General features: G+C 43.3%; 1 protein-coding gene across 5 annotated transcripts; it reads right to left on the reverse strand.

Moving 5' to 3' along the window:
* Nucleotides 1–219: 219 nt before the first annotated feature.
* SEC22C (SEC22 homolog C, vesicle trafficking protein) lies at nucleotides 220–21,435 on the reverse strand. 5 transcript variants are annotated; one of them, XM_077789756.1, is made up of 9 exons: nucleotides 21,361–21,399; nucleotides 18,529–18,633; nucleotides 16,800–16,851; nucleotides 15,939–16,148; nucleotides 13,127–13,290; nucleotides 11,521–11,703; nucleotides 5,152–5,270; nucleotides 4,503–4,568; nucleotides 220–2,925 (listed from the first exon to the last, which is right to left on the reverse strand). In XM_077789756.1, the coding sequence occupies exons 4-9, from the start codon at nucleotides 16,118–16,120 to the stop codon at nucleotides 2,725–2,727; spliced, it is 915 nt and encodes a 304-aa protein (XP_077645882.1). In that variant the 5' UTR covers nucleotides 16,121–16,148; nucleotides 16,800–16,851; nucleotides 18,529–18,633; nucleotides 21,361–21,399; the 3' UTR covers nucleotides 220–2,724. The 5 variants fall into 5 exon arrangements, with proteins under 5 accessions (XP_077645882.1, XP_077645871.1, XP_021393636.1 ...); XM_077789745.1 differs by having other exon boundaries at nucleotides 16,663–16,851; XM_021537961.2 differs by lacking the exon at nucleotides 21,361–21,399 and adding an exon at nucleotides 20,416–20,933 and having other exon boundaries at nucleotides 16,663–16,851.
* Nucleotides 21,436–22,872: the final 1,437 nt, after the last annotated feature.

Genomic DNA, 22,872 nt, shown 5'->3' on the forward strand with positions numbered 1-22,872 from the left:
GTCAAATTCAGTGTGCTCTGCCTCACCCTGGAACCCCAACCCAAACCTATGAAGTGCACACAGACTAATCCACGTAGATTCCTTAATATGGTTTACACCTACTACAGGAAAATAGAAGGTTACAAAGGGATTAAGACCAACACCAAAACAGAGCTTTGTCACTGGGTAGAAAACACCTGAAGATTCAGCCACATTCCCCAAAAATCCACACAGAAAAAAAAAAATAAAAAAGTTTAGGCAAAGGCAGAATTGAACCAACTGATTTTGTTTGCTTTTACCAAAACGTTTTTAGGAAAACCAATTAAAAAAAAAAGCTGAATTTAACCTTTCTCCACTGTGTTAATTGCACAATTATCCAGACACCCTGGCCTAGCACTGCTTGGCAGAGCTGTGCCTGCCGTGCCCTGGCTCAGGGATGGATCTGGGTCAGGGCAGAGCAGCTGGATGCTGGGGCAGCATCAGCAACGTCACAACTTTTCCCATCAGCTCTGAGGATGCCCTCTGGAAATGTTCTGTGTGCCTCAGAGCAGGGCTGGCTTCAGCCAAGCCCAGGAGAAACAGGAAAAGCTCTTTTGAACCAGAGTGAGGATAAAAAGGCAGGAGGAGGGAGTTGGCTCCTGCCCTAAAGTCCTTTTCATGAAGATTTGTCTGTCTGCAGTACAAACACTTCATCCTTTCCCCACAGGAAGCCAGTGGGTTGATACCAAATTTATCCTCCTGGAAAACACCACCAGTCACCAGATCCAGCATCCTTAAAGTGTTAAGTTTCTAGTGTCAGATTTTTGGGGGTGTTCTTTTTTCAGATTTTTTTTTAACTTGTAATCCAAACTGGTGGTTGAGTTCCCTGCAGTCTCCAGCAGTAATTTACCAGGGAAAACTGGGAGTGAACAGTGTGAAAATTAAGAGCAGCACAAAACCTCTCACATCTCTGGGGTTATCTTGGTGTCTCAGGGACAGTGGTTGAATTGTGGCTTCATTTCTCCACTTGCACTCTGACAGAAAACTGGGATAATGACAGACAAAGTTTAATTCTCTCCCTTATACCAGAAAACCTTTCCCTTATGGCACACAGCTCCAGCTGTGTCCTTAAATACCTGGCTAAAATATCCCTCCATCATTCCTACCAGACTATTCCTCAGTTTGCAGGTTTTTATCATGTTGCTCTTACAGTAAGTGCAGAGAAAAAGAAATTCCCTACATTTCCTCCTGGGAAAAGCTCTGGGAAAAGTCTCCTGATGTCCTAAAAGCTGCCCAGGCTGTAATGGGCTGCCCAAGGATGCTGCTGCTGCAGTCAGCTGCATCCAAAAAATGCTTCCAAGGTCCAGCACCACAAATTCCTGGTCTGATCCTTGTGTTTGCATCCTGAGATTCCAGGGAAACTCACTGAGATAAAAGAAAGGAATTTTGTCAAGTGCTCCTGCAAAAAAAAGACAACTCTGCTGCATCTGTTAATCTGTTAATCTCTTTGCAACCAGAGGTAGAGACTATGTGAGAGGAAAATAAAGTCTTTGGTGAAAGAAATGGAGATGACCAGAAAAAAAAAAGAAGGAAATTTTAGGACTGTAATTCCACAATAACATAGCCACACTTCTCTACATCTCAGACTGAATCTCTACAACCCCTCAAGGACAGCTGCATCAAACTGCTATGCATTTTTTTAACAGCCAGCCTAAATTATGCATCTATGCCCTAAAATGCCCCTGTGCACCTGGATCCATGAGAGAGCAGAACAGCCAGGGCAGCAGAAGTTGGGAATTCCAGTCCCCTAATCCAAAGTGCACACCCAGAAACTCATCTGAGTGTAAGAATTCATCCATTACCCACAGGTGTTTTACTGAACAAAGAGAACCTGCTCTTGCTTTCCATTCCTGGAAATGGCTTTCTACTCACCAGCTACTCATTTTATTAAAAAAAGGTGAAGGAGTCAGTGGCTTGTCATAAATAGTCTTGGAAGATTTATTATCCATACAGGCCAAGGAAAGATGGAATTGCCCTTATCCTAAAAGTGACCTTAGCCAAGGAAACAAAGGCCACAAGAGATGACAGATCACTTACACCCACCTGGATTATTTTTTGCTGCCCCAAGCATATTTGCAATTAACCCATGAGCACACACTAAACTGCAATGTGCTGTTCAGCCAAGGAGATATTTATAGACTTTGTGGTTTATAAAAGAGCCACAGCCTTTCCCTGTCCTTCCAAACCTAGAAAAATGATCCTGAAGCTCACCCTCAGCATTTTCCCTGCTGATACTGCACTCACCTAATTACAGCAAACAACCCCTTCACTCACATTTACCAAGACAATCTAGAGACAAAAATGTTGCCCATCACTTTACCTTTGTTTTACTACACAATTTTGAGTATTTGCAGCAGCAAGGCAAGACTGACCTGCCAAGCTGTCACAGAGCCAGTGAGACAAATGACAAAATGCTGTCTGGATGGTGGCAGCCAAGGAGGAAAAGCTTGCTGATTGGAAGAACTTCCATCAGTGGTGACACCTGACAAGCTCCACCATGCACCATGTGAAATCCAGCTGCACCCCTCGCTGTGTGCTGGACACAATTACAGGATCCTACTTATCCCAAATTGCTTGGAACAGTTCTCCTTGCAATAACCACGACTAAAAAACACTCTGAGCTATTTTTGGCCAGGTGAATACAAAAAAAAAAAAGAATTGTAAAAACAGAGTAGCAAACCCTAAGTTTTGTTGTTTTTTTTTTTTTCATACGCCACAGTCAGGCTGCTTCTCCAGGAGCTGCCTTGTCAGGATCTGATAAGAGGAAAGAGAAGCCACTCCTATGTGGAAGGAGATTTGCCAGAGGTTCCTCAATCCATACAAATAGATGTTGCATGAGCAGACACAGAAAAGGAGCAGGAATGTCTTCACCTTCCTGGCTGAGCTGTAGAAGAGGTACAGGTAACACTGCAAAAGGAACACAGAGGGAGAGTTAGCACTGAATTCTGCACAAAACCATGGATCCAGCTGGGAATTGCTGCCTGGGACCCATCTACCTAAGGGCAAAACCCTCCCAGGAGAACATGAAAAGCTCCCAGTGCTGCCAGAGGAGTCAGTTTTTCCCCTCAGGCAGTGACAGATCAGCCTTTGTCAGCTCAGGTCACAATTTCCAGCTGTGCTGATGCCACAGGCAGAGGTCAGCACGTGGAAAGCACTGCAGGTTGTGCACAGGCACTTTGGGAAGAAGCTGCTATAAAACAAAAGGAGAAGAGAGAATTCTCCTTTATTCAGCTTCCCTGACTTCAGGTACTCACAGGGAAAGAGGCAGCACACAGCCTTTCTTTGTGAAAAACAGCTTGCATCAGGTACTTAGATCTAAATTCATCTGTTAGATCTAAATTCATCTATTAGATTGAAATACATCTATTAGATCTAAACCCATCTATTAGATTGAAATACATATATTAAATCTAAACAAATCTATTCACCCCAAAGCTCTGCCACGAGCAAAGGTGCAAGGAAGCTGAAAGACACTGAATTGTATCATAATACAACAAATAAGCCCATAAATACATCAAAGTCTGCAGACAGTGGTGCCCAAAGCATGATCCAAGTGCAACAAAGGTAATGTAGGCATCATTTATTCCTAGAAACAAAACTGCAGCAGTGTCGTAGTTTAACACAAAAAAAAAAATCTTCTCAAAAAAAAAGTCAATTTAAATATTAACACTTAAAGTAACTAATTAAAAATAGACACGCCTCTGAGAACACAGAGGGGTTAAAAGCAGAATTCCCAAAAAACTCTCTCTCTTTAATTCCAGAGAATTAAATGGAATTTAATTCTATATTCTCTATCACATTTCACAACACTCAATTAAAAGGTTGCATTTTCATAAAAACACTAACGTTATACCAATGTCAAACCATGACGAGCAACTTTCTGCAATGCCAGGCTAAAAGTTGAAGATTTTCCAGCATATATTGCCCTCAAGTCAAAGGTTGTGGAATTTTTTAGGAATTCAAGGAGCCTTTCAAGAAAAATCAATTTGGAAGATGTTGTGTTTTCCTCATTCAAGCTCCTCTGTGTAAGGTCAGAGAAAATAACCCCATTGTGGAAAGAATCTAAGGAACCACAGGATTCAGTGTGATTTTTCATGTAAATTACAGCATTTTCAATGGGGTTGCTGTGCAATATTTGCTCAGTCCTCAAGGTGGTTGTGCTGCAAAAGCCCATCACTAAGTCTGGCACTGACAGGAAGATGTGCCCATCCCTTTGGGAAGAAACCATCTTTGGGATGGCATTTATCCATCCCACCCAGCCCCCTCTGACTTGTCACAACATGGAAGCACTGAAAAAGCCTGCAAATGCAATTTTCCAAGGGTCAAAATGCGCCTTGAGCTGCTTTTGTGCCACTTCACTGGCATAAATCAGTGGAATCACCCAGGTAGGATATTAAAAACCTCTTCTTAGCTAAAAATGACTCTGTCTTGTGAATTATAACAGCAAAATAATCAGCAAAAGTTTTTATTTGCAGTTAACATACCTGAAAAACACAGGCTAGAAAAGGTATAAAAAAAGCTATCACGTTTCCAATGCCTTCATGGTCCTCCTGTTGGGATTAAAAGAAGTGACAAGTACGTCAGGCACAGCTTTTAGCAAGTGCTGCTTGATATTTGAGAACATTATAAATATAGTCAAGAACCTCTCATCCCAGTTTATGTTGATTGGCTCTAACAGTGTTAAACACCAAGATCAATATCACCAAGAGCTGAGGCTTATGTGACAGTTCCTGCTAAATAAAACTGTGTCAGGATACAATCAGGATACTTTTTTCCCCCTTTTTTAAAATTGTTTACAGTCTCATGTTTATTTAAAAAAACAAAATATGCAAGAGGATCTAAAATAAAATGCAAAAACGGAGAAAAAAATCCAGGCAGCCTGGTAAGAATAAAATACTTCTCAAAATTTAAACTTCTCTAGAACAGAATAAAATGCAGAATATTGTGATGTGTACAGCAAAATACACAAGGTGTAGCAGGTGAGCAACCAGCTGCACATTCCCTGGAGAAACAAAACTCTTCTTGTGGAAAGATGTCTGCTCAGCTAAGGGGTAGAACAGCCACCCTTGAACTGGGTACCCAAAAACTCTCTGCCTTTCACTCACTCTCAGGTGTGGGAGCAATCAGGGTTACCTGAAAGGAATATTCTGCCAGGTGAACTCCTCGGATGAGGTTCAGAGCTCCACACATGATGTTCAGAACAAGTGACAGAATCCCCAGGGGCGTCACAGGCTGCATTCTGTAAGTAGGGACTTGAAATGAAATGAAAACCAGGCATTAGTGAGTTTGCACTTTTACTTTCAATCTTTTAATAGAAAACACCACAATTACCTTGTGTGGGTTTTAAGCACTTTCAAAACCTTTCATGCTTGCTGCAGGGAAGACTGATTATCAACAGAAACTCCCTTTTTTTGTTGTTGCATTGCAGTATTCAGTTCTTCACACATCTAGAAATCATCAAAAGCTCTGAAGCATTTTTAAACAGGCCAGCAACAGATTTTTCTTGACCTATTTGGCATCAATGTCTCCTGCTATGGTGCACGTAGATAATTCTTTGTTTATTCCAGAGGATGAGGATGCTCAGCTCTCCTCACAGGTCAGAGGAAAGCCAGAGGCTTTCACCACCCAAAGGTCTGGGGAAGGGCTTAGATTTCAGCCACCCATCAGAGCAAGGCAGCAATTCATCTCCTCCTTAACCAGCAATTAAACATTTCTTCCCACTGGCAGCTTGAGGGTTCAGGCTGCCCCCATTTCACAGGTAGTGAATTATCTGCCTCCTTCCTTTCTCACCTTCTCTGCTGCTGCTTAACACCCACACTGCTGAACAGCAATTCTGCAGGATAATCTCATTGATACATACCTAATTAAGGTCAAAGTAATTATCATAAATGCGTGTTTAGCTTTGGAATCTGCTGCCTTTAATTCAGGCTTGGCCAAGAGCACACCTCCAGTTTTCCTGCACTTGTTCAAAACAGATTCCACACCTTGATCCTCGCCCACATTTCATCCCTACCCTTGGATCACAAGCAGGACACTGTCAGTTTAATACAAAATGATAATTTGCAGCTCAGATATCAAATCCAGATCTTCTCCTGCACCCAAGACACAGGAGAGAATGAATGAGCCCTCAAAAAAACCCCATCCAACCCTCAGGATCTTCTTCCTGGTGTATCCAGATCCTGCCAATTGCAGATAAACTGCACCTGTGGCTTCCTTTAGAGGGACAGCTGAAACACCACAACAGCCACCACATGGTTTCAGAGAGGAAAAAACCTCTGCCTTCTCCTTCAAGCCAGATTTTGATAGATGGATGTAAAAAACTCTGGTGTCACATTAATAGAGGGATGTAAAGCACCTTTCATCCATGGCTCTGTAATTAATTTGTCTGGCACACTCTCACACACCCATAATTTCAGCTCCAAAAGAACTGGATCAACTCAATTTGATGTGTGTCACTTCAGGGAGCTTTACTGGATATTACAGACAGAATGTTGTAACTCTGTCACTCCAAGGCAATTTGGCTTTTCTTTTGCTACACGGTGACATCTACAAAGAACTTGCAGCTGCAACTTTATTCATTCACTGACCCCAGAATTCAGTATCCTTCTATTTTTTCCTGCTATTCTTACTTCCTGCTTTTGATTAATTAAATAATGTTTCAGCTATATATATGTGTAACTCTCCCTCAGATATTTCCTAATAAAGACTGTTCCTCAAATTCTAAGGTTTACTTCAGAGGCATAAATTTGTCTAAAACAAATTATAATTATCAAATACAAATGTCATTCATTGAGCAGAATGAATGTCATTTATCCTGCAAACTACACGTGCCAAGAGTTCCCAGTCCCTAGGGAAGAACAATGTAGGTCTCAATATATTGCTTCTGCAGCATGAAATATTATGTAAAAGTTACATTTTTTTTAGCCCAGGAGGATAAAAAGAATTGCTGTCACAGATGTAGGGGAGATTAAAACATCCAGTTGCTCAGGGTTCAGATTCTGTGAAAACTGATCTTGAAATGGTTTGTTGCAGAGATTTATTTGTGCTGTTAAATTCTGAGGTTTAACTCACAAACTGAAATTGCACAGAGAAGTGAAACGGGTCCTGCTAAGGGAAAATTATTTCACTTCCTTGGGTGAAGTCAGTCATATTTTTATAAAGAGAATTTCATACTGGAATGTCATATTACATTAGATAAGGGAAAATAAGAGAAAAAAATACTCAGCGCAAGACAGCACCACAAGCACAAATAAACACTAATTAGGCTTCACAATGATCTGACTCTTCAGGCACAGAAGCTGTGCACTTCAGAGCACAAGACCCTGAAATGTCCTGGGAGCTGTGGGTGATGCAGCAGCAGGTTTGAACACGTGCAGAATAACTGCAAGCACAGCGAAGAAATGGAAACCTCTGCCCACAAAAGATTTTCTGGCAGAGGCCTGTGGCCATTTCACTGGAAGGAGACAGCAGAGTGTGCAGCAGCTTGGATCTGCCTCCTGCAGGCACAGCACAGGGCTGGACACTGAGTCACTCGCTGCCAGCTCTGCAGAAAAGCACCAGGAGTGAGAAATGAAATCACACTCCACCAGCCTCAACTGAAACACAAGCACACAAAAGGCAGCTTCAAAAACAACCCCTTGAAAAGGCCTCTGCAGGACTCCCTGTGTGCCTGTGGAAGATGAAGAACACTCACCAAGGGGAGCTGCAGGGTTCACCAGCTCTCTCACAAGACCAGTGTGGCACAAGTTGTTCTGCTGCTTCCCAGATCAGCCGTGATGTGCAAACCCCCCCTGCCCACAGAGAGCTCCTCAGAGCCCCCTGTGCCCTGCCCACAGCCCCATGTCCTCTGCAGCAGCACCAGCTGTGCCCACACTGGCACCAGGGAGGCTCTGAGCAGCAGCCAGGGCTGGGTGGGAGCTGATCAAGGTACCAGGGAAGGGTTTTTGTAGCCAGCGTTGGGCTGGGTTCAGTTAACAAAAGGAAAGAACAGCAGAAAGAATGGAAGTAAGAAGGGAAACATCTCTTGTTCTCATGAATACTAGCAAGGACAAAGCTGCCCTGACTTTTCTGGCTTTTTCACAGCAAACTGAAGAGCCAGAGGATGAGCTCACCCAGAGGCAGGAGCAGCTCCAGCCATGTGAGAAGGGATGTTTGGATCATCCCTGGATCAATCAACCTGCACCAGGGAGTGCAGTCACAATTCAATCCTGCTCTCCTGCAGCCACAGCGTTTCCAACAGCCTCTTGCAGAGCAGAGCCATCACATAAATAACATTACTATGGAACAAACACTATGCACACAGCTAAACTTAGAGCAGCAAAGTGGGATTCAGCTGGGAGGGGATGATGAGAGGAGAGAGACACAAGCCAGGAAAGCTGACTCCAGTGGAGGCAAACAGATGATCATAAACATGATCCTTAAAATAAAGGCACAATCTGTGAGAGTATTTGGGTTAGACCAGAGAGAACAGCCAAAAATAAAAAACCAGATGGAAAGTAAAGGAAAGCAATTAGGAATAAGAGGGAAGTGAAAATATATTTCTGATCTGTGGACACAGACTAGATCACAAATATTTACTGGCACAGAAGCTGTTCAAAATTTAAAGAAAAAGTGCAAAGAATTTCTAAGCTCTGTCATAACATGAAAAGATTTAACCTTCAAGCACATTTCTGAGGAGCACTCACAAATCTGACTGGCAAATAAAGTGGTTTCCAGTCTATTTTTAATTCCTCCTGGCCAGTGCCCTTCCATACTCTAATTTAAAATACCTATGTCAAATTAGATTCCAGCTCATCTATCACAAACAATAAGATTGAGCAACTGGAACTTAATTTTATTAGTGTTTCATAAGTCAAGAACAACAACAAAAAAAAAGAAATACAAGCTCATGGCACTCCAGCTGCATTTAAACCACCATGCTAATGGGATTAAAATAGAGAATGGTTTAGTGATGGACTTGGCAGGGTTTGGTTTCTGATAGGACTCAATGATCTGAAAGGTTTTCTACAACCTAAATAATTCTATGATTTCTGCTGTGGAGGAGATAGGCAGGACCTTGACTGTGCAACTGAAACACAAGTAAGAGGAACTATTTTATAAAGAATTAGAGGTTGGCACTTCAAAAGCAGCTAAAACGTCAGGTTTTGTTATAAAAAAAGGCCTCTGTGTTATTTATACAGATACACAGTGCCTCTTTCAGAACTTTAGTCAAACTGATTAAATTTCTTAAAAAATAAGGTAAAAGGAAAAAGCAAAGAAGGGAGAACAACTCAAGCCAGACAATGTGGGAACAAGAGGTCACCCTCAGCTCGTATTTTTCTCATCATCTTTTCCCTCAAGGCTGAAGAAACTCATTCAGTCTATAACTACAGATCTTTCATTATGAGTCTGCAACAAGCAATGAATCACTGGAGCTTCTTTAGAAATTTGAACAAACAAGGATTTGAAGAGAGGAGAATTCCACATGGAAAATACCAAGCCCAGCCTATATTTTCCATACAGAGAGGGAGCTGTAAGGCTGGAAAAAGACTCCACAGCAGTCTCCAAAGCTCTGCTGCATACCTGCTGCAATGTAAAGCCCATATGCTGTTTACTATGATGGAAAAAGCCTTTTTTGGTTTCACACACACAATGTAAATAAACATTTCTTGGTACACAAGGAACCCCCACATGTTTTCCTGCCACGTGCTGTGGGCCATAATTTGTGACCAAAAAATTAAGCACAGCAGATTTGTCCATCAATATAAATCTGACTGCCAAAACAGAATTGACTTTTGAGGTAGAAAAAGGAAAATATCAGCCTCAGTATTGGCCCCTGGGGTTGCTGCCGCAAAAAATTTAGAAATGCTAAGAGAATTGCAAGTGCTATCTAAGTAAGCAAAGCAGTGCTAGATCCTAAGCACTGAGTGAGCTGCTAACCAATGCAATAACACCAAGCATGTAACACTATAAAACCAAGCAGCAACAGACTTTTCACTGCTTGCCCATGGACATAACTGCCAAGACTTTGAAAAGATGTGCTGCTTCAGCATTTCTTCACACTCAACATCTATCCACATCCAGAGGCTGAAGGAGAGAGTAAAGGGCTTAAAAGCTGAGTAGAACTCAAATATCAATGAACTTTTCAGACAATTAGGTTGACAAGATGGGTTTCATCTTTTGCCAAACAGATTTTGTAGGTTGTAATCATTGTTTTTATCGTTTTTACTCATGTTTCCCTGTCTAGTTAAGTATCTACAAAAATCCATTGGGGAAGTCTTCATAGTAGGAAAAAACAGAGGAGTTGTGGGAATGTAATAACCCAGGCTTTGCCCTGCAAAGATTCACCACAGAGTTTTCCCCACCTAGGCTGAAAGAGAGAACTTCCCTCATGGTGCTCTGCAGCACTATTGCCAGTCTTTGTCAGAAATCTGTCTTGGTATGAAAAGACAGGTGTCTGCTCAGAAAGGCAGAAGCCTCCCCTGAAATGGAAAATATAAAGCCCTTCCTTCTGAATTATTAAAATTTTATTTAAATTTCCCCATTGGCCAGCTCACTCTGCCCACCCCAAATGTTCATCCCTCATTCCCCCTACAGATTGCTGCCCTTTACACCACTCCTGTACCCTCAAATCATTGACCCCATCCTTAAACCTGTGCACAGCACATGGTTTGGTCTTTGTCCCTGATCCCTTTGGTGTGGTGGATGCAATAAACCTTTGCTGGAATACATCACACAGAGACCCTTCCTGTCCTTCCTCCCCTGAGCTATCATCATCTGGTGTGTGTGTGCGTGCATGGACTTGAAATGGCTGCTCTGGTGGCCTTACTCTGAGTGGCTTCTGAAGGAGACACTTCAAGCAGCATTTCTACTGTTATAGATACATACCACAACATTGGCTTTTTGCAAATTAAAATAGATTTTATATGTGTAATGTTAAGGTAAGTTTGTTATCATGATATAGTTTTTATTTCTGGTGTTAATTAAGCTTAGTGAAATAGCTGATAGAAGTGTGCTCGTGTTAAAATGCCTGCTGAGATGGGATAACATCCAATAAACACAGGATGAGGACACCTGTACAGATCTGCCAACCATCAGCACTCACCCTCTGAAGGCAGTGTGGACCAAGGCCCAAAAACTGAAGGGAATGATAAAAAAGGACTAAAACCACAACCAAGAAAAAGGTGAATCCAAGAAGAAGCCAGGCTAAAAATTCTTGGGACATGTAAACTAGTTGGAGGAAAAATTTTACTATGCATAAGGATCTATCAATATGCAACAGGCTGATGGAATTAACAGGTATTTAAGGGATATCCCCAAAGGTAACAGTGTGCTCTTGGTTCAGTGCCAAGAGCACCTGGCTGTAATAACATTTGCTCTGTTGTCCTTGTCTCCTATTGGCCTTCATTAAACTTTTTTAATTTTCACAGGAGAGCGAGCGTGTTGTTCACATCTACCACCTGGCAACAATGCACAGGGAGAGGGTGAGGAAATCTCCTGTCACCTGGTGTAGAAGTAACTTACCAACCTCCACATGGCCTCCTGCATGCTCTCCATTGCTCAGCCCGTTCAGCAGCTCCGTGGCCTCCAGCTGCAGCTGCACTGGGGGCTGCAGCTTCAGCTCCTCCTCCACCCTCTCCCAGCTGGCCTTGGCCCGGGAGCCACGGCTGCTGCTGAAATGGTGTTTCACCTTCTGGATGGTGTTGTCTGAAACAACAAGAAAAGCTGCTCAAGTCACCTCTGGAAGGCTGCTTAATTAGTCCTTAGTGTTGTTAAGACCTTAATTGGGGTGATATTTTATCGTATCATGGCGTTCTCTTTGATTTAATTTCTTTGCTTCGTTTCTTACTGGATTCAGGCATGAAATTCTACTGCTGGTTAAGGAATAAAAATACTTCTTGTAGGTATTTTACAGCACAGAAGGGTTTGAGATGGAGGGGACCTTAAGGATCATCCACTGCCACCCCCTTCCATTATCCCAGGGTGCTCCAAGCCTCAGTGTCCAACCTGGCCTTGGAAACTTCCAGGGATCCAGGGGCAGCCACAGCTTCTCTGGGCACCCTGTGCCTCCCCACCCTCACAGGAAAGAACTTCTTCTAATATCTACTCTAAAAAATAATAAAAATAATCTATAACTACCAAACAAAACATTAAACTCTTGAGCATCAAACACATCTTAGATGCAAACACAGGAAAGAAGACGATTAAATTAATAAATAAACAACCACACAGCGATATTAGGCACTCAGTAACTTCATAAATAGTAAAAATTATTTTTTTAAATGTATTTTTTTTTTAAATAAGCTCTATGCGATTAATGAGAAATTCCCCAACTCCAATTCCCCTACTCAAGTTAAAAAAAAAAAAAAAAAAAAAAGGAGCAATGTGGTTCTCAATATGAAATTACATCCTGGCTGTAATGTGCCCTGCAGAGAATCCACCCAAAATCCAAGATTGCTCTGGAAGCAGCTTTCCTAATGGATGTCTCAAGTTTTTAAGACTGAGTTTAGCACTGTTACTGAAATCTGGACTGAAGAGTGCAAACACACTGCAGGATATTATTCTTTCCCAGAAAAGTTTCTCACTGCAAGGGAATTGTGTCTTTCAAAGGTGTGAAGTTCAGTAGAGCAGCTGCTACTTGGCAAGAAAACCAATTATTTCAGGTTAAAAAAGAACCACTGGGCATGGTTCTGAAGTATTCTGACTCCAAGTCATGCCAGAAATAAAGCTGCCCATAATAATCTATTCTGTCTCCCTTTTTTCCTGTACTCATCTATCCCCACTTGTCAGATTTTTTAATTAACTTAGAAGGCGTCCAAGATACCCATTTCTTTTTTTTTCTCTGCTTGTTCATCAATCACCACAGCATTTTTGTTCATAATAGATGAACTCTCAGGAACTCCAAACCAAATACTTCAATTAGGTCAATTTTCAATTGCAATTTATTTCTTATAACATTTCAATTATAAATTTCAATTTAGGGCATTAAGACCTCCCCCTCCTCCTCCACATGCAGGCAAAGGCACACCCAGAGTCACTTTTATCATCAGCCTTTAGCCAGGAGATGTTGTTTAACACCATCCATTTGGCAGAGAGAGGGTTTTTACTATTAGAGAGCAAAGTTACAAACCAAATTCAATAAAAGCATATGGTCTGGAAGCTGAATTGATGCTCCTTGTGTTGTAGGAAGCAGCAAATTCCCAGCGAAGCTCTTCCAGGAAGCAGAAGGCCATGATGGTTGAGTAGCTGCTGGAACAGATTGCCATGCAGGCAATATCCCCAGAAGAAAGGAAACTGAAATAGAAATTTAAAAAAAAAAAAAAATCACATCAACATAAAAAGTCCTGCTGAACATGAGGATGAAGCTGTGCTGTCTGTCAGAACAAAATGTACAGACTGAGATGAGAGAGCAGACTGCAAAAAAAAAAGAAAAAGGACTTTTTGTTGTTGTCAAAGTCCTGCAACCCCTGCAGATCTATTTTTTCTTACACAATTATTTATTCTTAACTCATCCACAATGCCTGCATAACACAGACTTTATTAAATTGGTACATCAGTACAAATCGAGGACATTTTTTCCCAGACTGGCTTTAAATCACCTTAATAAAAACCAAGGTGGTCAGAAGACCAATTTTGAAAACAAATGCAGAAAAAAAATAAAAGCAAGGAAGTTTGTTCCCAGGAAGCAGATGGACTCCTTGCTTCCCTTGACCGTGGCAACATCATATTAGCAGCAAGAAATATTTGCTAATTTGCACAACCCAAAATTTGCAAACACTTCCTGCTACATCACAACAAAAATTCTACTCTAAAAGGGGCTCCTCTAATATTGAATCCATCTTTTATTAACATAAATAAAACTTTTATTTATATATAAATAAATTTTTATTTATATATGAAAGTTTCTACTTGCAGATGGCCCAATCATTCCAGGAGATTTCTCAGGGATATCTTCCCTTTCAGCTCAGCCATTTGTCAGCAGGAAATCAGTTTAACACCCAAATTTTGAAACTGAACAATTTGTTTCCTTCCTCCTTTTCCTATATTTTATTCCAACTTAATTTCCCACTCACAGTTTCTTTTTCACTGCATTTTTATTTATTTGCTGTACTGTAGACTTGGGATTTACAATTTTGCTTGGCTCTGCCAGGCCCAGTTCCAGTGGGGAGCTTCCCCAAATTCCTGCTGCTCCCAGCTGGGATCAACACCCTGCCTGCCTAAAAACACCTTTTCCAAACTGTCCATAATTTATGGCCTTTTTGCCAGGGATCCAATTGCACTGCTCTCATTCCAGAGCCAGGCCTGAGCTGCTGCACAGCAGATTAAAAGCAGCAGCACTTGCTGGCATCAAAAGGATCAAGTTTGTTTTGAGTGAAAAGGAATGGAGGTGAAAATCTCTTGCTTTTCTGATGTTTCGGTGTAAAATCATGTGTTTTTCACTCCCACAAAAAGGGATGCTTAGTTTTAGCTTAGGGTCACTTAAAGATTTCTTCCATTTGCTCAACAGAAATGTAACCACAAGCTAAAATTCACTTATTAAATTAATTTAAACAAATTTCTTCACCTCTTTCTCTGTAATGTCTTTAATAAATTTCTTCTCCTAAACTAAATCTTTCCAAAGCACTTGGATACCTTCTTAAAGGGATTTGTAGAAATCCATGATTCTCCAACTGCTAAGAGTAAAAAGCACTGCCCATTTTTGCCACATGGAATGAAAATTAACATGAGCAAAATATATATAAATAAGAAATATAATAATATAACAAAGTATGTATCAATATTGTGCAGGTGTCTATAAACATAACTAAATGTGTATAAATATTGTGTATATAAGTATATAACAACATATGTATTAATATTGTGTAGTTATCCATAAATATATAACTAAATGTGCATGACTATTGTGTATCTATCTATAAATATATAATAAAATATGTATAAATATTGTGGATGTATCTAAAAATACATCACTAAATGTGTATAAATATTGTGGATGTATCTATAAATATATAACAAAATATATCTAAATATTGTGGATATCTAGAAATACATAACTAAATGTGTATAAATATTGTGGATATATCTATAAATATATATAACAAAGTATGTATAAATATTTTGTAGTTAGCCATAAATATATATCTAAATGTGTATAAAAATTGTGGATATAACTATAAATATACAACAAAATATGTCTAAATATTGTGGATATATCTATAAATATATAACATAATATGTATCTATAAATATTGTGGATATATCTATAAATATATATATAACAAAGTATGTAATATATATATAACAAAGTATGTATAAATATTTTGTGGTTAGACATAAATATATATCTAAATGCATATAAAAATTGTGGATATACCTATAAATATATAACAAAATATGTCTAAATATTGTGGATATATCTAAAAATATATAAGTAAATGTGTAGAAATATTATGGATATATCTATAAATATATAAAAAAATATGTATAAATATTGTGTATATATCTAAAAATATATAACTAATGGTGTATAAATATTGTGTTTGTGTATGTATATATAAATATGTATGTGTATAAATGTATGTGTATTTAAATGTATAAATGTAAGTGCAAAATGAAATCTATGTAAATATAACACAGTAAGAAAGAAATAACAGTCATGTAAGTATATTTAGATAAATTAACATACAAAATACAATATATGAACATATAAATATATACAAATATGTAACTAAGCACATGGTCACTCCACTGAGGAGGAACTGAGGAATGAGACTTCAAAATCATTGGAATTCACAGCCTGGACAAGCAATGTGGGATTTCAGAGTGCAATCAGGCACTGCAGATCACACCCATAGTGTTATTTCGATATAACACCAACCCCCACGAGCGATATTTCAGAAATTAAAGCCAAAAAAGCCCATCGAAGCAGAGCAGGGACTCACTGGATGCTCAGGTTACGTCCTTTGGCCGTGCCCCGACTGGGGTAGCGCGCCAGGATGGAGGAGAGCGCCTTCAGCCTCTTCCTGCACTCCAGAAAGTCCTGGTTGAGATGGAAATCTGTGGAGGCCGAGAGGGGAAGCCCATCCCTCACCCTCACCACACAGGCAAAGAAGATCATGGACATTCTCCACGGGAGTATTCATGAGGACAACCTGGAAAGGAAAAGTTGGAGTCAGCTCATTCCGAAATTCCAGGCAGGGTGAGAGCGAATTCACCACTGGAACTGAACGGCACCTCTGGTGACACCTCTGCCACTGCAAGGCAACCAAACTGTTCTCAAAACTCCTGCCTCTGCTCAATTCTTGCCTCTCAGATTAAAAGGTGAGGCAGAGGATTTGCTAGGACCTGAACAATATTCCTGTTTTCCCTCCTGCTCTGCCCAAAGCATCAGAAAGGCTGAGTAAAGTTCTCACAGGTGTGGAAACTGCCAAGCCCCACTGATGTGCTGCACCTCCACTGGAGCTCCAAAAAAGCTGCCTGAGCATGGTACTTCTCTATTTAATAGTGTAACACACAAATCCAAAAATAAATTTTAGGCTAGAGCCCATCAGGTTCTGCACCTCCACTGCAGCTCCAAAAAGCTGCCTGAGCGAGGTACTTCTCTATTTAATAGTGTAACACACAAATCCAAAAATAAAGCCCATCAGGTTCTTTTTACAGACTCACCTAGGGCTAAAAACAGAATAAAAGTTGCCCTCTCTTGACTTCTTCCTCTTTAAGAGGTCACAAACTCCCGTGGAAAGTTATTCTTGGGCTTCACCTGGCATTTTCAGAAAATGCAGAGATGTGTCCTTCAGACATACCATGGGGATCCAGGGCACGGTGTCAGAGGATTAACAGCACTTCATATCATCTCTGAAAGAGAATCAGAATGAACTAATTAAAAATACATTTAAAAACTTAATTAATTACCTGTATTTACATGCATATTTACTATCGGATCTCCTGTGAAGTGGGAAAACATATCCTAGGAAGTGTTTTGCCTGAAGGAAAATAAACACCTCATTTTCTTCTCTAATATATTCAGTTCTAGACTCATTCAAAGATGCTGTGGAATGATACGCAAAATATTTATGATGCCCCAATCATATTTTTTTAAGTTATATCAGTAAAAGAGCAGCTCTAAATCAGCAGGTTTTAAGGAATTATCACAAACAATTCAAGGAATTAAAAAAAGGGAAAAAAGGAAAACCAAAGGCATTTACTTGGCTTCAGGCAAACTATCTAAATAAAGCACTGGGGAAATAAAAAGAAGGGGAAAAAACACTTTGTGAACTCAAACTTTTGATAGAAAGAACAACTGCTTTGACCAGCCCTGTATCACACAATTCATTAGGATGCTCAAAGTGTCTTTGAAATGTGGCTCATCAGGATGAGCTTTTCTTGTCTGAGAAGTCCAGAGAGCAAAACTTTTTCTAATTCAGGCACCACAAACTCTCCTGATGTCTGATACAGCACTAAGAGGGTCTCATTTCTACCCCACAGGAACTATTCCCACAGAAATTGTGGGAACCACCCCTCTGTCCAAGGTGCCAGCACATTAAAGCAACAGCAATTATCAGAGGATAATTATCAGAGGAATTAGCAGAAAGCACAATGGCACAAAACTTGTTTCCTTAGAAAAGCAGATTAAAACTACAGAAGATCAGAAAATTTTTGGGAAGTGTTATCTTGAACTTTTAAAATGGGGATTAAATAATTAGATGTGATTTTTTTTTCCACAATCCCTCTCACAGTTCTCTTCCAGCTGTCATTTAAGTTGCAAAAGCAAACTAAGCTCACAAACTCCAACACACATCAGAATGCATTTCAACAATAATCATGATTATTACAAATCAATTCAAAAGATCCCACCGATCTTCAATGTGCTCATAGCCATTGATAACAGTGCAGAAAATTTTCACATGAAAGTTAAATAAACGCAAAATGTGAATTTTAACAGAAATATTAACTTTCACACAGCCAACTTCTAAGCAAAGTTGTGTCGCACTACAACACAAAATAACTCATGCACTCACACTAAGATTAAAAGAGTAAAAGGAAGTAATTTGTATTTCTGACTTTGTAATATATAGAATTTTTAAAGTGACAGTGGATTGGAGGAAGAAATTGTCAGCTCTCTAATTACATTGGTTAAACTAATAGTCTATTAATTCTTACCAAGAAGAATGTAAAACAATTATTATTTTCATGAACAGTGTGTGAGAACTCTAGTAGAAACATGTAAACATTAGAATGTATAGAAAATTTTTAAAAGAACTTTAAAACTTTTAAAAGAACAGGGCAACACAGTTGCTCAGAAGTGCAGTATTAGAGTGAAGGGTTGGCAATGCTGAAGTTTAGCTCCAAAATAACTCCAAAACAGCCAGAAGATGATCAGGACAATGAAAAAGCACCAAACTGAGAAATCACAGACATTTCCTAAAACCTACTCAAACCATGAAATTATTCAGCTCCCTATGCCACTAACAGCAAGAGTTTAAATTTAAATATCTATATTTGTTATTAATCACCAAGGATAACATCACTTACAGTGAACCATCTGCACACGGAGAGTTTTCCAACTTTCCAAGACACACAAACCTTCCTGCTGCAGTGCCTAATGCTGCCAGCTGCCCATCAGAGGGATCCTTTGGTCTGGGAAAGAAAAATCAGGTGTCCACCAGGAGAGCTTCCACATTAAATGCCAGACTTCTCTGGAGAAAGGAGTCCACTCTCCCTCCTCAGAAAAAAAAGAGGTGTTGGGCTCTCCTTTTCAGAGAATGTTCAGAGCTGTGCTGTTTTGGCAAGTGACAGCCACCAATGGCACTGCCCTTGGAATTTTACCTACCCGCGAGCCAGTTTTGCCACGTCACCTGTGAGCAAGCACAGAGTGTCACAGCTGATCAAGGTGTGCCACTCTGTGCCACAGGTGGCTCGGTGCTGTCACTGTGTCACCCTGGCTGCCCTTTCCTCCTGCAGCCTCTCTGTTGGCACAGGCAGCAGCAGCCCAAAGATCTGCCACATCTGCTGGACGTGGCAGCTCTTTGACCTTGGCTCTGAACTTGGGCAATGAACTCGAGGCTCTGCATTCAAATCTTGCAGAGTCCACAAGTGATAACATCGTGGCAGCATCTGGCACAAAGCAGAGCCTTGGGAAGTATTGCAAGAAATTATTTCAGAACAAGTTCTAATTTAGGACTGAAAAAAACAAAGTTGTTGTTTTTTCATTTCTTGAAGCACCTGTACATGCAACAATGCTTCAGAATAAAACTGCCTAGTGCAAGACACACATCAACAGCCCCAGTCTCAGAATAAACAATTCCTCAGTGTATCTAAGTGATCTGGAGCACAATTCCCCTTTCCCTCACTTCCCAAGGAGCCGCCAACTCTCTCCTGGCTGAGCAGGGATTATCAAGGCAGCCTCAATCAGACCTCCTGCACTTCACTGTGTGTTACACAAGCTCTTCTGGATAAGAAGATTACAACTCACCACGCCACACTTCCCCAAATGCTCAACAAACTCCTGCTTTATTGGCTGGACTTAGAAAACAATCTGCTCAAAAGGCTGTGGGAGCAAATGCAAACCAGCTCAGAGTTCATAAAGGAGATTGTATCAAAACCCTGCTTCTTTCAGAAACTATCTCACCATCAAAAGCAGGTTTCATTCCAAGAATGGCACACTGCTCCCAAAATATGTGAGCAGGATTTCTCTCAAGAATTCGCTGTCTCTCCCTGTTCAGACATATTTTCCTGCTCTCTAGAGGTGTCCAGCTTCAACCCCATCTGTTTTGTCCAGTTCTGACCTTCCTGCTGAAGGAAGAGCCAAAAGCTTTAGATGTTCCCGTGGCCCTGAAGCAGGATATGATGTTTTTTGGACACATGACAGCTTTGGACACAGAATATCCGACCACAACTATTGCACTGAAACATCCTTCCTCAGGCAGGTGATCTCCAGAGGGAGTCCTGGAGAGCTACAGGTGGGATGAACATGAAAGAGACTCAGGTTGACTCATCAAACACAAAACCTGAGCTGCAGCTCCAGTGCTGCAGCTTTTGGGTCCTACCCAACAAGGATGTGGCTCATGTGGGAGATTTATCACATCCCCGAGGGATCACAAAGTGGAGTTTATCTTCTTCTCAGATATATTAAAAAAAATCAAATCCAGGACACTGTTAAACTTCTCATTTTCTAAGATTGCATCAGTCTCCACCTGATCCTTCCCAGCTGACCTCCCTCCAAGCCCCCAGCAGTGCTGAGCAGCTACAGACACCCCAGACCCACTCTCCAGACTGAGCAGTGAATAAAAGCAATTTGAAAACATTCTGCTATCTCAAAATTTAACACAGGATTTGTGCATATCCAGAGCTTTTAGGCTCCTATAAATCCTACAGGCTTACTCTTATCCCCAAGGGGAAGCATGTGGAAAAAACCCTCACCATCACAAATCTGTCTGCACACACTCCTGTGGATTACCAGAAATAAAGCACACACAAACCTCCAACCTCAGCATCCAGCTCCCACATCAATCCCACTATTCCAACAGACAATCCTCCAAACCACACTGCAACAACTCTGGGATGCTCTGAGGCTCTGCCCCACCTTCATCTCTCAGAAACACCAGCCACTTCACCTGTTCCCAAATATACACCCATCCCATCCACCTGAATCCTGATGCCTCCCCAATCCCATCAGCTCACCCCTGTCCCTTCATGAACCCACCCAACTAAGGCCCCATCCCACCTCCATCCTGTTCCACTCACATTATACTCACTACCCCCCACTCACACCTCTCCTCCCCCGCATCAAGCATCCTAAAATCCGCAAAAGAACCCCCTTCCCTCACTCTTCAATAAACCTTGAAAGCAAACACACCCATGCCTCCACTCGGGGGTCTGCTTTGCGCTGACAAGGCCTTCCACACATCCCTCAAGCACGCAGACACCCCAAAACCTTATCCCCACCCCGCAGCTCCCAAACCCTCCCGTTATCCCTGCCCCCATCCCCAACCCATCCCACGCCTCCTCCTCTACCCCTCAAAAAACCCGAAATCCTATATCCTGTATCCCAACACACACATCCCCTTGCTCCCCACCCCATCCCCAAACCCCCCTCATCGCCTCCCCAAGCACTCGAACTCCCCCAGACACCCCCACACCCCAAATCCACCCCGGTTCGCTCCCCCAGCACATCCCGGACCGGCCCGCGCGGGGACGCGCAGGGGACGGGGGCACGGGAGGAGGATGAGGAGCAGGGGCAGTGTCCCCCCCGGAGCAGGGGCAGTGTCCCCCCCGGAGCAGGAGCAGTGTCCCCCCCGGAGCAGGGGCGGTGTCCCCGGTCCCCCCGGAGCAGGGGCGGTGTCCCCGGTCCCCTCCGCCGCTCACCTCCCTTCCCCCGCGGCCTCGCTCCCCGCTCCGCCCGGCCCGGCCCCGCCCGCCGCACCAGCGAGCGGCGGCGGGAGCGGCCGCGCGGGGAGCGCCGGGACAGCGCCCGGAGGACCGGGAGAGCGGCCGGGAACGGGGATGGGAGCGGGGATGGGAATGGGACCGGGAGAGCGGGCCGGGAACGGGGATGGGAGCGGGGATGGGAGCGGGGATGGGACCGGGACCGGGAGAGCGGGCCGGGAACGGGGATGGGAACGGGACCGGGAGAGCGGCCGGGAGCGGGGATGGGAGCGGGGATGGGAACGGGAGAGCGGCCGGGAGCGGGGATGGGAGCGGGACCGGGAGAGCGGCCGGGAGCGGGGATGGGAACGGGGATGGGATGGGACCGGGAGAGCGGCCGGGAGCGGCGATGGGAGCGGGGATGGGAACGGGACCGGGAGAGCGGCCGGGAGCGGCGATGGGAGCGGGGATGGGAGAGCGGCCGGGAGAGCGGCCGGGAGCGGGGATGGGAGCGGGGATGGGAGCGGGGATGGGAATGGGACCGGGAGAGCGGCCGGGAGCGGGGATGGGAGCGGGGATGGGAATGGGACCGGGAGAGCGGCCGGGAGCGGGGATGGGAGCGGGGATGGGAATGGGACCGGGAGAGAGGGCCGGGAACGGGGATGGGAACGGGGATGGGAATGGGACCGGGAGAGAAGGCCGGGAACGGGGATGGGAACGGGGATGGGAATGGGACCGGGAGAGCGGCCGGGAGCGGGGATGGGAGCGGGGATGGGAATGGGACCGGGAGAGCGGGCCGGGAGCGGGGATGGGAACGGGACCTGGAGAGCGGGCCGGGAACGGGGATGGGAACGGGACCGGGAGAGCGGGCCGGGAACGGGGATGGGACCGGGAGAGCGGGCCGGGAACAGGACTGGGAACGGGGATGGGACCTGGAGAGCGGGCTGGGAACGGGGATGGGAATGGGAATAGGAATGGGAATGGGAATGGGAATGGGAATGGGAATGGGAATGGGAATAGGGGGGGTGGGCTGGGTATGGGGCTTGGACCGGGGCTGGGTCCGGGGCTGGGACCGGGGAGAGCAGGCTGGGAACAGGGTTGGGGAATGGGACTGGGAACAGGGCTGGAGACCGAGACTGGGAACCGGGATGGGACCAGACTGGAACTGGGCTGGGAATGGGACTGGGGAACGGGGCTGGGAACCGGGATAGGACCAGGGGGAGCGAGCTGGGAACTGGAACCGGGGCTGGGAAGGAGACTGGGAGCAGGGATGGGACCAGGCTGGGAGCGGGGCTGGGGGTGCCTCGGGATGCTGATGGCGTGTGGGATTGTACAGCAAATCCCTCTGGGAAAAGCCGGTGTCCATAAAGGAGACAGAGGAGTCCTGCAGCTTTATTCGGGTGAAGGCAGCGAGGCTGCTGGGGCACATCCCCACGGGTTTTCTCTCTCGAGGTTTCAGAGGGTGCAGCCTCCTTTTATCCCAAACTCGGCCACTTGTTTCCCTCTTCCTTC

Source organism: Lonchura striata, chromosome 1 (assembly GCF_046129695.1).
Source record: "Lonchura striata isolate bLonStr1 chromosome 1, bLonStr1.mat, whole genome shotgun sequence".
NCBI lineage: Eukaryota > Metazoa > Chordata > Aves > Passeriformes > Estrildidae > Lonchura > Lonchura striata.